The sequence below is a fragment of the Saimiri boliviensis genome, chromosome 4, assembly GCF_048565385.1.
Source record: "Saimiri boliviensis isolate mSaiBol1 chromosome 4, mSaiBol1.pri, whole genome shotgun sequence".
NCBI classification, from domain to species: domain Eukaryota; kingdom Metazoa; phylum Chordata; class Mammalia; order Primates; family Cebidae; genus Saimiri; species Saimiri boliviensis.
Genome location: NC_133452.1, coordinates 144,270,006 through 144,285,260, shown reverse-complemented (window position 1 = coordinate 144,285,260; position 15,255 = coordinate 144,270,006). Strand labels below are relative to the sequence as shown.

Sequence of the window (15,255 nt, the reverse complement as noted above, 5' to 3'; positions counted from 1 at the left end):
AGGTGGCGAGGAGGGCGGGACTACACATTTTTAAGCAACTGGATCTCATGAGAACTCACTGTCATGGGAACAGCACGGAGCATATGGTGCTAAACCATTCATGAGAAGCTGATCTCCACGATCTAATCCCCTCCCACGGGGCCCCTCCTTCAACACTGGGGCTTACATTTAATCATGAGATTTGGGTGGGGACATAGATCCTGGTCATACCACATGCTGTGCAGGTCTGCAGCCTCTGGCAATAGCCTATGCCGTGTAGCCTAGGGGTGTAGTATGCTATACTGTTTAGGTTTGTATCAGTAGACGCCATGATGTTTGCACAACGACAAAATCACCTCTAATGCATTTCTCAGAACGTTTCACTGTTCTTAAGTGACATGTGACTGTATTTGACAAATACTGCTCAGATTCTGGGTCCCAGGACAGCATCACGGTTTTGCATTTTATACACCTAGCTTGCTTTCTTAAAGAACGTTAATAAGTGGCTAACCAGTCATGGGGATGAAGGGACATCCTGAAGTGCTGAATCAGAAATGGCCTGCTGGCAAATGCTGCTGAAGAGGAAATCACTGATCACGTTGTGCCTTCCCACTCAGATCTATCCACCTGGGGAATTGCACCCGTGGGCCCTAAAGCCCCAGACAGTGATTTGGTTCCAGGATTGGGCGCGGGACCTGGGGTATGGCTTCCTTAATTCTCTTGCAAATCCAAGGGAAGAGTCCAAATTAATCACATGGTAAGATGACATTAAAGCTGTTCCTTCCCTTAGGAAAGCAGCTGCCCACCCCCATGCCGCTAGCTGATAATGGCCACTCCGCATCAAATATTTATCCCAGCACCTGCAGTCCTCCATCAGCCTCCAGCATCATGCCAGGGATGGAGGCTGATTATTAAAACTGGTCATGAATGAGGCAGGCAGACTACAAAGTGCCTGGGATGGAAAAGGGGGAACATCAAAGCCCCATATTCTTCCTTAAAGGTCGCCTTCTGGAAGGGGAGGCTTCCTGCTGGGAAAGCTTGAAGGAGTTTGAGGACCTGGCTCCTCTGTGTGCCTCCAAGACTCTGGGGCAGCTCTTGCCCCTTCTCTTCCTCTCCAGTGGGGCAGAAGGCAGCTAAGCCCAAGTCCTGGGGCCACAGGCCTGACTCCAAGCCATGGGTTTATGAAAATCAAATAGATAGCCTGCCCGGGCTCAAAGATGCAACTCCCTTCACTTTCAAGGGGAGACCTGGCATTTCATTAGTGCCCTCTTTGAAGCCTGCCCTTTGCAAAACTGAAAAAGAAGAGAAGGGAGGAAGGAATGGAAGCTGATTCAAAAAGCTTCCTGTATTGTATCTGGAATTTCTGATGTCCCTCTGTGTGGCTTCACTCATTACATGGGTGGAGGAGCCTGTCAGGCAAGAAATCATGCCTGGTGCTTAATGGAACCCAGGGACCAATTAACCATACTGAGCACCAATGCCAGCGGGCAAAGCACTCTAAAAGGAATAGGAAAAGACCTTCCCCCTTTCCCCAAATAAAAGACAAATGCTATGTCAACAGCTTTTCAAGAGTGATCTTTTATTTTCTGAAAGTCCTAAAACCGATCCATTTATCGAAAGACAAATGATGCCCCAGTTCAAAAACCGTATCTTTTTCTCTTTCAGCAAATCCTGGAGCCCCAAGAGGGCTTCGGCCTGGGTGGAGCGGTGACATCAGAACCTGCCCTCCACACCCAACAGCTGGACTGCAGCCTCCTGCACAGCCCGATGGATGTGCCTGACCTCTTTCTGGGACAGAGTCCGTTCCATATGGCGGTAGGTGATGCGGTAGCAGTGGCTGGTCCTGTGCGTCCTACAGAGTGGGGAAGAGAACACAGGTGAGTGCGGGATGGACGAGGCTGTGCCTGCAGGAGCAGTGTGGCTTGTCCAGCCAGATTTCCCCAGCTGCAGTGGAGAACTGAGGTTGGGATCCAGGTACCACTTACTGCTAACAATCTGCATCTTTCACAGGGGGAGAAGGTGATAGTCAGGGAGACATTAGCTTGACGAATGGAGGCTGCTGGTTTCTCCTGGACTGGATGTATCAATGTCACCTGGGAGGGAAGCTGACAAATTTGATTTCCTAATACACCCTGGAGATCTGGATTCAGCAGGTGGGAGGTGGGGCCTGCGCTTTTGAGCCTGTCCCAGGTTCTCCACGTGATTCCAACAAGCAGACAGGGTCAGGGGTCAACCCAAGTGGAAGGTAACTGTGTTTGTGAGGCACACTGCCGTCAGCAAGGCTTGAGGCAAGGCTGAAGGACTCCCTCCCTCAGCAGCACCTGTCGGCTGTCCAGGAAGCATACAGGCCATACATGCCATGTATGTGCTGTGCAGACAATTAGTTTAGTCTCTTCTTTACTACATTGGTGTTGACTTGGCTTGCATGGAACAGCTGAGTAACTCTGGAATACATGGAGATGACAGCAGTAGGTCCTTCTATTTGGATGGCCGATGATAAGACACACTGGTCAGTTGATGTCATCAGAAAGACCCCGAGGCCACAAACTGGCTGATTACCTGAGGTTAGGAGTTAGAGACCAGCCTGGCCAACATAGTAAAACGCTGTCTCTACTAAAAATACAAAAAAGTAGCTGGGCGTGGTGGTGGGCACCTGTAATCCCAGCTACTTGGGAGGCTGAGGCAGGAGAATCACTTGAATCTAGGAGGCGGAGGTTACAGTGAGCCAAGATTGCGCCACTGCACTCCAGCCCCAGCAACAGCCCTGGACTCCAAAAAAAAAAAAAAAAAAGTTAATTTTATGTTATGTAAAATTTTCCTCAATTAAGAAAACAAAAACTAGGAAATCTGGTTTCAGAGCCCAACTATTAACTGTCACTCTCTTCCGTTAATCCCATCATCCTCTAAGAAGTGACAAGGTTTGTAAGCTACGGAGAAGGGTAATTTAATTGTTCTGTTAAAAAAAAAAAGATGGAATGAGCCCACACTCCTCTCTTGCTCTGCCCTTCCACCAACAGAAGGCACGGCTGGAGAGGAAGAATGACAGTGAGTGGGGTGGGCTGCGCCTGGGGCACAGACGCTTTAATGTCTTTCCTGCTTATAATGGCATTAAAGGTGGTCTGGGAAGCCAGACAGCTGGCCGGGGAAGTGAGAGGGCTGCCAGGGTAAGGAAGGAAGGGTAAGGGCATGGGGCCGGAGTGGGCACCACAACGGTGCCATTGCCCTATTGCCCTCCCCCAACTCATCAGGCACATTCATCAGGACAAGAAACTGCCCCAAAGGAGACAACAGGCTGCACTGACTACCTGGAGTTTTAGAAGCAAATAAAAGTTCTCTTTTATGTACTTCACAGCTTCTACTCATAGGCAAAGTAAATGAGATTGCCCATTACTGAGTCTGAGAGGTCAAATCCCAGTATAAGGAGTTTGAAGAGAGATTCTAAAAAAAAGTTTTTTGGTGGTGCAGTTTCATTGCATTGGGGTACTGGCTTAAATGAGTTGGTCCCTGGATACCGCTTGAATTTTAAAAATATTTTGGTGTAGGAATCTTAGAATGTTTGAACCTGCAGGGCTTCCACTGTCACCAGTTTATTCATAGATTCCTTTAGTCATTTGACAAGCAGCATGTTCCAGTCACTGGGCTAGACACAGATAAGCACATGAAGGGGAGCCAGGATCTGCCCTCAACCAGCTCACATCCCGGAGTTAGCAGCCTGCTGACGTCCTGCAGAAATCCAGGAGCCGGCTGAGCAGAGGACCGTTCCCCAGTACGCCAATGACAGCAGGAGGGGCTGGTACTTGCTTGGCGGTAACGTCAGCCACACCCCACATGGAACCTCATGTTCTCCCAAGATTTGCTCTTCAGCACCTAATTTTTCCCACTTTTGTACCTCCCTAAGAACACTGACATGTGCTGTTTGCCTAGTACAGTGCAGCACTACAGGGCCCACCAGAAGGCTTCAGATTATCCTGCCTGCCAGGAGCTTACCTCCCAAGAGGGGCGAACAGAATATAAGACAGCCCAGCAAATAGAATATAAGACAGTCACTGGCAGGTAATGAACGATATCACGGTACATGCTGTGCCCAGGGCCCACCTCTTCCACTCTCCCACTGCTGCCCATCAGCTCCCCTTCTGAGAGATTCAGCCTGGCTCTTCAAACTGGAAACATGACTCAAACTTTTCCTGAAACTTACTTTCACTTGGATCCTGGTCCCTGCTCCAGGGTGACTGCCACCGAACTCGACCATCCTAGACAAGAGCAGCAGCTTGTGTGGAAGCTGACAGCCAGGGCCAGAGGGGCAGAGAGCTGGGCTGGACGGCAGAATGCAACAGCAGGGAGGGGATGGCGTACTTTGATGCTGCCCCCTCCCAGAGCCCTTAGACCGAAGACAAGGATGTAGAGATGCTGAGTATAGTCAAGTCTGGCTCAGTCTCTCCTTTTCCTTTAATCCCAATGTTCTCTAAGCAGTGACAAGGTTTGCAAGCTATGGAGAAGGGTAATTTCTTTTAATTGTTCTGTTTAAAAAAAGATGGAATGAGCCAATGTTCCTCTCTGGCTCTGCCCTCCCACCAACAGGTGAAGGATTCTCAAAACGATAAATTCTCAATACTATAAATGTTTAAAAGGGGTCCCTCGCCAGTGCTTTCTTCTTTTTGTATTTTTTTTTCCCCTGATCGACTTAAGCGATACAACCAACAAATACCGAAAGTACTGCCAAGAGCGTCACCGCTCTCCGGTTCAAAGTGTGCCAAGAGAAGATTTTCTAAAGAACTCAGGGCTCTCGAGCCTCACTGGAAAGCTGGAACGAGGGGTCAGAGTGCTGGTGAGGGTTGGAGTTCCTCTATCATACAACCACTTGGTTTACTCTGGCAACCAAACAGGCTCTGAACTCGAAATAAAACCTTTCCAGGGGATCCAGCCAAATCCCAGCTCCTGCAACATCCACAATTGTCTGCTTCTCCATCTGTGACAGAGCAGCGACTTCATGTTCTTGGATGGTGCGCTCGACACCTCCCAGAATAGCTCACATATGACCAGCAGTCACTGCAGCTGCCATCTATTCATGCAGGGATTACTCAACGGGAGAGAAGATGCTGTCACGGGGCAGCTTCCATTTTCAGAGTAACAAACACTGGGTTTCCCCGGCTCACTCCTCATCTGTCTCCTGCTTGTCTGATGCAGAAGCTCAGTCTGGAGCTGCCCACGTCAGAGGCACCGTGCTTGGTTGTGAGGGTCAATACACGCAAGGCTTTCATGGGCAGGGCTGGACTCAGGCAAGAGGCACAGTATGACAGGACAAGGAGGAGGAGGAGAAGGAGGAGGAGGAGGAGGAAGAGGAGGAGGACGTGGTGATGACTTCCACGGCCTCTCTTGAAAATAGAGAGCTCACTGGGCATGGTGGAGTGGAGAACCAGACTTTGTAGCTAGAGAAAGAAGGTTCTGATTCCTGCCATGCCCTTTGCTCTCTGTGCGACTCTGGGCAGTTTACATAACCCTCCTTGCCACAGTGACCCCATCTGCAGAGCAGGGTGGACAACACTTGGTTTCCAGGGTTAGAGAGGACTGAATGAGGGGGTATGCAGAGTGTTAACACAGAGCCAGCCGCCCATCGTAGGCGCTCAGTACCTACTCATCGCCCATATTCCTCCTTTACTCCTGTGGCTTATTGGCAAGTACAATCAAACTGTGGGGTTGAGGGACTTGTATTTCCTGTGTTTCTTTTACTCTCCTCTGGACTAGGACTATGACTTTGGACTAAGGATAGGAAGAGATTCTTTCCCAGGGAGCACAGATGCATTAGTTAGCTTTGGCTGCAACAGTGAAGTGAGGAGTGGAAGTCAGGGAAGGTGATGAATTATTGCTCAGAATTAGGCAGGATTAAATAAGTGGTCTGGAAACTAAGTGAATCATTTTTCCCCTTTACCCCTTCTCTATGTTTAAAGAAAACCAATAAGGGAAGAGAAGAAATTCAGACCATGAGACTTATGGCTTTCCTAATGAACTGCTCTGGGCTTAATGCAAGAAGAGGACAGGGGCCTGGGAGGCAGGAGGCCGGAGTGCCAGCCTAAGCCCCCGTGATGAATGACTGCGTGGGTCTGGGAGAGTCATTTAGCCTCCACTGGCCTCATTTTCGCCCCCAATGACAGGGCTGGAATAAATGGGCCCTGAGGCGCCTTCTGGCTCTAGAATCCCAAGAGTCAGCTCAGAAGACAGAAGAGATCCTTTTACTTTTATTTATTTATTTATTTATTTATTTATTTATTTATTTATTTATTTGAAGAATGGTCTTGCTCTGTCACCCACGCTGGAGTGCAGTGGCACAGTGGCACAATCACGGCTCACTGCAGCCTCAACCTTCTGGGCTTAAGGGATCCTTCCACCTCAGCACCCCCCCCAATAAGGGGGAACCACAGGTGTGCACCACCATGCCTGGTTAAGTTTTTGATTGTTTTGTAGAGATAGGGCCTTGCTACATTGCCCAGAGTCTACACAGGAAGAAAGGGTAAGGCTAGGATGGGCCCATGATCTGAGTGATGAGAGCCAGAGGGAAGCGTGCTGGCCTAATGAGAAAGCCATCGTGCAGATGAGGGGGCTCCAGCAGTAACAATGCTCCGGACAGCTCTCCGCCCCTCCATCTATTCCCTTTGTTATTTCGCAAATAGCGTGCATGCACTCCCCACAGCTAAGAGGTTCTTGTTCTTAGAACAGTCTGTCCCGGGCCCGATGCTCCTGTGGGGCCGTTCTGAACGGTGCCTCCCCCAGCTCCCAGCCAGCGAACACCAGCGTTGCCGCTCCCTGATGCTGCTGCTGGGCCTGTGAGTTCCTCCCATAGGGGTTTCTGTTCCTCGGAGTCAGTCACAAGAAACCAGTCCAGATGGTTCCTCTGACAGTTACTGCCTTGGGAAAGACAACTCCAATCCAGGCCTTGACGGAGGCAGGGCCAGAGGCAGAGAGAGAGAGGGCCTCCCCCGCCGGGCCCAGCTCCTAGCCAGCACACGTTGGCAATGTAAGAATTCCTTAGAGACACGCGTTTTGCAGGCAAGAAATACTTTTTCACATCAAATACTCGCCAAGTCCTCAGGGATGTTTCAAAACACCCCCAGGTTTTTATTCTCATCACTCCCTGTGACTTCGCCGGGTACTTCCCAGTGAGTGTGGACCGGCGAACACCGCCTGGGGGATGTGGCCGAGCTCCTTGGTCCTTGCACGCGTGTATATGTGAAAATAACTGCTCTGGGGAAACCTTCTAATGGAATCTCTCATGGAGAGGCTTGAGATGCAGACTAGCCTAGCTCTACCACTTCTCAGTTACAGAGTCTTGGGCCAGTTCTGAATTGCTAGTCCAGGTTCTCCTTCTAAAATACAGATCATGAACTGATAAGAGTTTTTGAAGGAATCGAATGAAAAAGATGTATAGGTAAAATGTTTAGCGTCGTTCGGGTTAACAGTTAACACTGGTATTATTATGTAGGTAGCTGAAGATTATCGCGGCTCAACTTTGGCCCACACAGAAAGACCTGAATGGCCTTAGATAAATTATCTGAGTTTTAACCTCCTCCTCTGTACTGATGGATCACTGATAGGATGCATGCTACAGCACGGATGAACCCTAAACACACGATGCTCAGGGGTTATTACTAGAAATGGAAGTTGGCAACCCACATTTCATTGAAAAACAAAACAAACCAGACTCACTTGTGTGCACACGGCAGGGTGGCTGCAGTGAGTCTCATGTGATTGGTTCCGGCCCTCCCGCGATGGAGCATCTCCATGATTTCATTAGCTTAGCAACGAAGATAACTAGCATTGTATACAAATGATCTTTGTTGGTTTTTTTTTTTTTTTTTTTAGATCCTCCCCTCATAATGCTATGGCAGGATTTGGTCATATTTAACACATTCTTTTCAACTGTTTCATTATCTTCTAAGCCATCCTCTTACATTTCGAACACGAAAGTAATGTCTCATTTTGCACAGATTTCCAAAGCCCTGTGCTTTTCGTTTGTGTGGAAAATTTGGAAGAGATTTTATTTTTCTCTCTGGCTTAGTCTGCAGAGCCAAAGTCAACAGAGCTAACTTTAACTCTGTACTGTTCCAAGGCAGCCTCCCAATCGTGTCGACACTTTGGTGGATGAGTCAGGTTATAGAACAGAAGATTTGTGGCAGGTGAAGGGCTCCATTTCCAACTCAAGCAACTGATCAGCTCTTATTTGCTCTGTACTGAAGTGGACATTGTAGCTCGTACAAACAGGTGTATGAACTGCTTGATCAATACATAAATATTCATGGAGTGGCTGTTCTGTGTGTGACACAGAGACAGGGTGAGGGGAAGATGTATCTCAAAAGTTACAGAAAGAAGGATTAGGCTATACTACAATCCGCCTGGGGTGAAGACATTCATACATGAAAAGACAGTCAACAGGATGAAGCCATTAATACTAAATGTTCAATAAATGACATGGACCATAGACAACTTGGAGGTCAGCAAAGACTGGCAGAGGAGATAGGATTTGGTCTGGATGTCAAAGCACAAGTTGAATTTTGACAGGTGGAAAGCAAGGAGCGCAGTCCAGCTGGCAAAACATCACCAGAGGTACTGGTGGGAAGGGGCATTCATTGTATTAATTCCCCTTCCATTTCAACAAAGATTTGCTGAGTGTATGTTCCAGGTACAAATGACCCAATCAGGACCTCTTCCGAGGGCGCATGATCTACTGGGAGAGGACAGGCCACGGACAATCACAGTAGGAAGCTGGCCTTGACCATGGCAATGTCCACAAAGTGGTTCGCCCTGCCCAGGAGAGATCAGAGCAGTTTCACGGACTGGTGCCAAGTGAACTGGCAATGGAAGGATCGGATATGACTTTGCCACATGGGTAGGTGGTACAGAGGAAAAGCTCTTTCTGCAGAGGGAACAGACAGAATTGTGAGCATGCGCAGACCAGTCCAAGGAGAAGCAAATAGTTCAGAGCAGCTGGTCTGCATGTACAGAGGGTAGAAGACAGAAACGGGGTGGGATGCTGCAGGGTGGGGTGGGGTCACAGGGGAGGGCCTTATATTTCTGTTTGAGACGACCCCATCACAAATCCAACATTCAGCAAGCAACAGGACCAACTGGGTGCAGGATCAGGTCCTGAAAAGACTCCTCTGAAAGGCTAGGATGACTGAACTCTGAGCAGCTTCACTGCATACAGAGGCTGGCCTCCTGTTTACTTCCGGTCTCATTCCTGGCAAATAAGAATGGACTCCTGAGATGTTAAATAAAGGGCTTGGGCCATAAACAAGCTGGAGGTCAGATAAGACAGGCAGAGGATATGAGAGTACCACGTCAGCCATATGGTATTAACAGCCACCTGTGCAAGGAGTGCACATCACCCTCAACCCCTGTTATTCATGAGTAGAATTCCCTACGACTGTGATATGTTGTTAAACTTTTATTTCTTCAGTGACTAACGGAAGAAATAGGTTAATTACTTTAAGACTCAGTGTCAGTTAATTATGAAGGAATTACACATTGATAAAGAGAAATTTATTATCGCTTCTCGGCCTTTTGGCTAAGATCAAGCGATAAAGAGAAATTTATATACATTTCCAATGACACTGTTATTTCGCAAATAAAATACCTTTGAGGCGAACTCTGGGTCTAATTAATTGCACCATCTCTTGACAAACAATGAGAGATGGAAGGGAAGAGGGATAAAACAAGGATTTGGCTGGCAGGATGAGCCTCCTGCATGTATAATATTCTAGGCTGGAATATAGCAGTGATAGCCTGATTAAATATTTATTAGACAAGTAACATGTTCATGAAGTCACAGAGTCCAAGGTAAGGCACCTGAGGGGTCTTCTGGTCCACGCTTGAGCTCTGCAAGGCCTTATGTTGGACGCTTCTGGGGTAGCTGATTCCATGCTCTGACAGCGTGGGCTGAGAGGGAGCTCTCCTTATACTGAGCTGAGTGAGTCCTGTGTTCCTCCTCACTGGCCCTGGATTCACTCCAGTCCTTCTCCCCCATGACAGCCCTTCAAAGTCCTCTACTCATTATTGGCAGCAAAACAGCATGACAGCCCTAGCTAGGGAACGCCAGGACCACTGGTGGTCAGAGTGGGAAGGGACCCTGGAGGCAGCACATAGGATGTTTGCCATCATCCACCCAATTAATTTATTCATTCAGCAAATGAATGCTGACCACCCGCCATATGCCATGTACTCTGCTAGATTCTGGAGACCTAATTGAGATGTGGGTCACCTTCTGCAGAAGTCTAACTTGCAGACCCTGACTCAATAACGGATGAATGACTCTCACACCATTACAGTGATTCAAGAGGGCTACGGATGGCCATTGGCTGCTTTCAGAGGGCGAAACGCAACCAATCGACCAAACCCTCTGTCTGTCCACACATATATTCATAATAGAGGTTCTAAGTCAACACCCTCCTAGATAGTTAACATGGTTAAAAGAGTGGCTTTACGAATGATAAAAGCTTTAGGCTTCAGGCCCAGAGTAAACACGATTAATAGGCAATTTCCCTTTGATTTCCCCTTGAGAGGGCCACCCAGCACAAAATTCACAAGAGTAAACAGAGTAGAGGCAAAGGGATGTGGGGTAAACAGACTTAACCGGGAAAGTCTCGTCCCTATTTTCTCCCTAACTTAATGGATTGGCCGGCTGCCTTCAGCCTGCCCCAATAAAACCATTCAGCCTTCGAAGGGTTTTGAGACTCCTATAACTTCCCCTAAATATTTTCTGTAATATTTGCCAACCACTCCAAGTGAATTCCAACACCTAATGGTGGAATAAAACAGAACAAAATAACCAAGACGTGACTTGTAGAGGCGACAGAGTAGCATAGAAGACAGGCATTAGTTAAGGAGTTACAAGAAATGTAAATTACACAGCGCTAAAGCTTACGGAGGAAAGGTACATGATGCCATGAGGCTACGTGAAAGGGCTATTAAAGGTCAAGGAACGTTCCCTGTGGAAGTACCAACAAGCTAAGGCCTGACACAGCGTAGGAACCGATGGGGTGAAAGGAAGTGAGAGTGGGTGATGGGCAGTCCCAGACACAGGGGATGGTGCATATACAGGCTCTGTTGTCTGAGTTCAAGTTCCTATTCTCTTGTTCTGAACTACAGGATCTAGGTAGATGGTTTACCTTCTCTACGTATGAGTTTTCTCATCTATAACATGGAGAAAACAGTCTGCCTGTCATGTCAGGCAGGGAAGCATGGTGAAGCTCAGCTTGGAGCACCACCATCTCAGGGTCTCCTAGCTTAGATTTTTTTTTTAATCTAATGAAACAGAACCCCGATCTCTCTGCCCTTCCTATTTGGACCCCCTAAATTACACTGGATGTGGCACAGCTCAAAGCAAAGCTGCTCTAGCTGAAGGGGCAAGAGGATCTCACACACTGGCCTTGGTCCCACTCAATGCAGCCCTCCCCATCTGCTCCTCAGAACCCCTAAGGCTCAGGGGACAACTTTAAATCAACTCTGTCTTTTATAAAAGGAGGAAGTGAAGCTTCCAGAGACAGTGATTTGCCCAAATTCATCTCAGAATTTACGAATCCAAGCGAAATTGGTTGAAGATATGATGGGAACTCATTTGGGGGAATACATTCTTCTAAGAAGAGAGAAATCCTTGCTCTGCAGAGCATAAAGGCAGCAAGATAAGCAGAAAACAGCTTGAGGAGGCCAGACACTGGATTCTCGGCTTAGAGCTCCTCTTTGTATGAGAAGTGACTTGGTGTGGGTCCCTTCACAGCTCTAAGCCTAGATATCCCCGTTTCATATTAGGGATTCCAGCTGCCTCACAATGTTATCCAAAGTGGACAGGTTTTTAAGGTACTTTATAATTATAAATGACTATTTCAATTTATCACCATAGAAGGGAGACTTCATGTTTGCAAATGGCCCAGCAACATTTAGAGCCAAAACTGGTGAGAAAAAGTCACCTTGTTGATTAATATTCCATATGTCAAAAGAAGGCATAACTATAAAGTAGCAGGGTAGGATTCCTGATGTGGCTTATCATTGGGTCTATAAAAATTCTTAAAAAAAGAAAAAAAGGGAGAACTGGCTGCGTTACAGGTCTTCAGCATGGACCACGTGGAAGGTGTAGTGTTTGTCTGAATTCAGAAGTTGCTAGAATGTTTGTGCTTACTACTTTATAGCCATATCACAGTTATGGCACAGGTCTCGTGGATTCATTTTTACCTTCTAGAGAGGAACGTGACTACCCTATGACATCCCTTCACCTGAAGAGCTAATATGACAAACTGATGGAATCGCATCCTAGAACCATGTACTTCTATATGAAAACAACTTTTAAATTCTAAATATGCATAAAACAAAAGAAAGCTCTGGGCCTTGCCATCACACAGTGTTTGTAAAATTGAAAACATTTTGTTAATAGTAATCGAAGCAACAATAGGGGCAATGAACAATTATAAAATTACGCAGCTTCCAGAGCCCTTGTACCCACATGATCTCACTGGCTGTGATCAGCACAGCCACCCTGAGAGGCGGACACTGTCACCTCCTTTTGCAGAACAGGGAGCGGGCCCAGAGAGATAAAGTGACTTAGTGAAGGCCACAGCGAAGATATGGTCTGGCTGGGTCTCGGCTCACTTCCGTGTCCTTAAACTCTGCTCATCTTTCATCTAAGCACATTCTGTTCAGCTTATTAGTGTCCACTCATCATCAACGGCCCTTAAACAGTTATTATTCACTAATTAAATTTCAGGATGCTTCTGGAATATGACTATGACTTTCATCACAAAAAGAAAAAAAAAAAAACGATTTCATTGGTAGAACAGTGTAAGGAGTAAAAAGGAAGAAAAGGTGAGAGAAGAAAGAAAAATGTTTTAAAGGGAAGAATGATCTATTTTGTATTAAGTTCTAGGTACTTCAGTGCATCTCATTTTTATCTTCTTAATAGAAAAAAGATGAATAAATTAAAAAGTTAGAATGAGGAAAAATACAAGCTGGATGGGGTCAGGAAGGCAGACCTGGAAAACACAGAACACAGATTTGCAGGTCCTGAGTTGAGCTAGTCGAGATATCAACTTGGTTTAGAACTTGCAATCAAAACAAAAGGAAAGCTCCCTCCATTTTGTGGTTTGACTTGCCCCAGAGGAGAAGACCCCACAGTTTTTTAGGAAAGCAAAACGTATCCCACATAAAACTCTAAAATAATTTTTTTAGGTGAGGCTTGATACAGAGAAGTTTATGATTAATCATAGCTGCGAGTTATGGGTCACTTAGCATGTCACTGAGGCACTGAGCGCAATCTGTATGTATTATCTATTTTTTACTACAATCCTGTCATAATAGAAATTATTTCCACGAGTTTGCAGGTGAGAAAATCAAAATTCAGAGAGGTTAAAAGTGACTTGTCCAAGGTCACCCAATTATTAGGTGACAGAGGTGGGATTCCAATTTAGGCATGCAACTGCCTCCAAAGCTATGTTCTTTATCCTGGCTAGGAAACATCATCTGATGTCTGTGGCCAGTGTCCCATCTATATCCCACTTCAAAGCACTAGCAGGTTTCATAAGGCTGATCCCTTGATGAAACTTGAGGGAACAGCCTTAAAATGTACTTCCACGAAAAAGTAATATTTCTTGGGGCAAGGGGGTTGGGTTGGGTTCAAGAGCACAGTTTTTTTGGAGGTCTGGCTATCTTTGCTACTTGGATAAATCTATGGACTCTCCAGGTCTCAATAAAACAGAATTGATACTATTTGTTCCTAACTACTCCCTCAGTTAGGAAAAATTGAAGCCATGAGAGTGAAGCATTGTCAGTAACTTGGAACAAGTAAGGACTAATAAAGTAAAAGTCAGAGGCAATAAACTTTTTCAAAGTAATATTGAGTTGCAGTTGTCCATTTCCAAACTTCGTGAAAAGGAGTGTTCTATTCTTGGTATTTTCTTACTTCAAAAGAAAAAAAAAGATGTCAGCCTTACATTCCTGGTGCACTGGAGAGAAACAAAATAAACTTTCGCAAGTTGAAGTCTGTCTATTATAAATAGGCAAAATTTACTAAGACTGTCTATGGGGGCTGGGCGCAGTGGCTCAAGCCTGTAATCCCAGCACTTTGGGAGGCTGAGGTGGGCAGATCACAAGGTCAAGAGATCGAGACCATCCTGGCCAACATGGTGAAACTCCGTCTCTACTAAAAATACAAAAATTAGCTGGACGTGGTGGCGTGTGCCTGTAGTCCTAGCTACTTGGGAGGCTGAGGCAGGAGAATTGCTTGAACCCGGGAGGCGGAGGTTGCAGTGAGCAGAGATAGTGCTACTGCACTCCAGCCTGGCACTTGGTGACAGAGTGAGACTCTGTCTCAAAAAAAAAAAAAAAAAAAAAAAAAAAAGACTCTCCATGGGGTAATTTCAAAGGCAAAATGTCAAGAGTCTTCAATTAAGGCCCTAGGGGGATTGTGAAACACTATCATGCCTTGAAGAAGCTACTGGTGTTGCCCAACATTTTTAGGCCCCATTGCTTTGTGCTGAGATTTTTACTGGGCAAATAAATGAGCTCAGGTTGGGCAGAGTGTGTGTTTTGGACAGACTGCTGAAACCGGTGATCAAATAGTATGTCTGTCTCCTTCTCTACCACAATTTTTCCTAGGTATGACAGTTTATAATAAGATAGTGTGACTTAGAAGGTTCTAGAGTGATGCAGAGTAAGATAAACTAAAGATTCTACTGCCACATATACCTAGATATGCTGAATAACATATGATATTTTTTGACTCTGTGTCCCTACTTTATCTCAGATTGAATTATAATGCCCCAGTGTTGGGGGAGGAATCTGGTGGGAGGTGATTAGTTCATGGAACAAATTTCCTCCTTGCTGATCTAGTGCTAGTGAGTTCTCAAGAGATTCGGTTGTTTGAAAGTGTAAAGCACTTCCCCCTTTGCTCGCTCTCTCTTCTGCTCTGCCATGGTAAGACGTGTTTGCTTACCCTTTCACCATGATTGTAAGTTTCCTGAGGCCTCCTAGCCATGCTTCTTGTACAGCCTGCAGAACTGTGAGTCAATTAAACCTCTTTTCTTCATAAATTACCCAATCTCAAGTAGTTCTTTATAGCACTGTGAGAATGAACTAATACAACATGTAAGAGCAGTGACTTTCTAAAAAAAGTAGGTAGCTGAGGAGATAATAAGAAAGCAAGGGAAAAAAATCTCCAGACGCAAAAAGTAAGTAACACAAACCACAGCAGTAACTGCCCAACGCTGCAGCTACCTGGAGCAGTGAAAGAAACCATTATTG

At 46.2% G+C, this 15,255-nt stretch overlaps 1 protein-coding gene across 6 annotated transcripts in view; it reads right to left on the bottom strand.

The window, feature by feature from the left end:
* Positions 1 to 1,537: 1,537 nt before the first annotated feature.
* FARS2 (phenylalanyl-tRNA synthetase 2, mitochondrial) overlaps positions 1,538 to 15,255 on the bottom strand; it is a 529,294-nt gene continuing 515,576 nt past the window's right edge. For 4 of the 6 annotated variants that reach the window (XM_074398406.1, XM_039462692.2, XM_074398404.1 and 1 more), the window contains one exon: positions 1,538 to 1,831. In XM_074398406.1, coding sequence (XP_074254507.1) covers positions 1,693 to 1,831 — 139 coding nt within the window. In that variant the 3' untranslated portion in view covers positions 1,538 to 1,692. The remainder of the gene's footprint in view (positions 1,832 to 15,255) is intronic. The other 2 variants (XR_012517417.1, XR_012517418.1) reach the window with 2 other exon arrangements.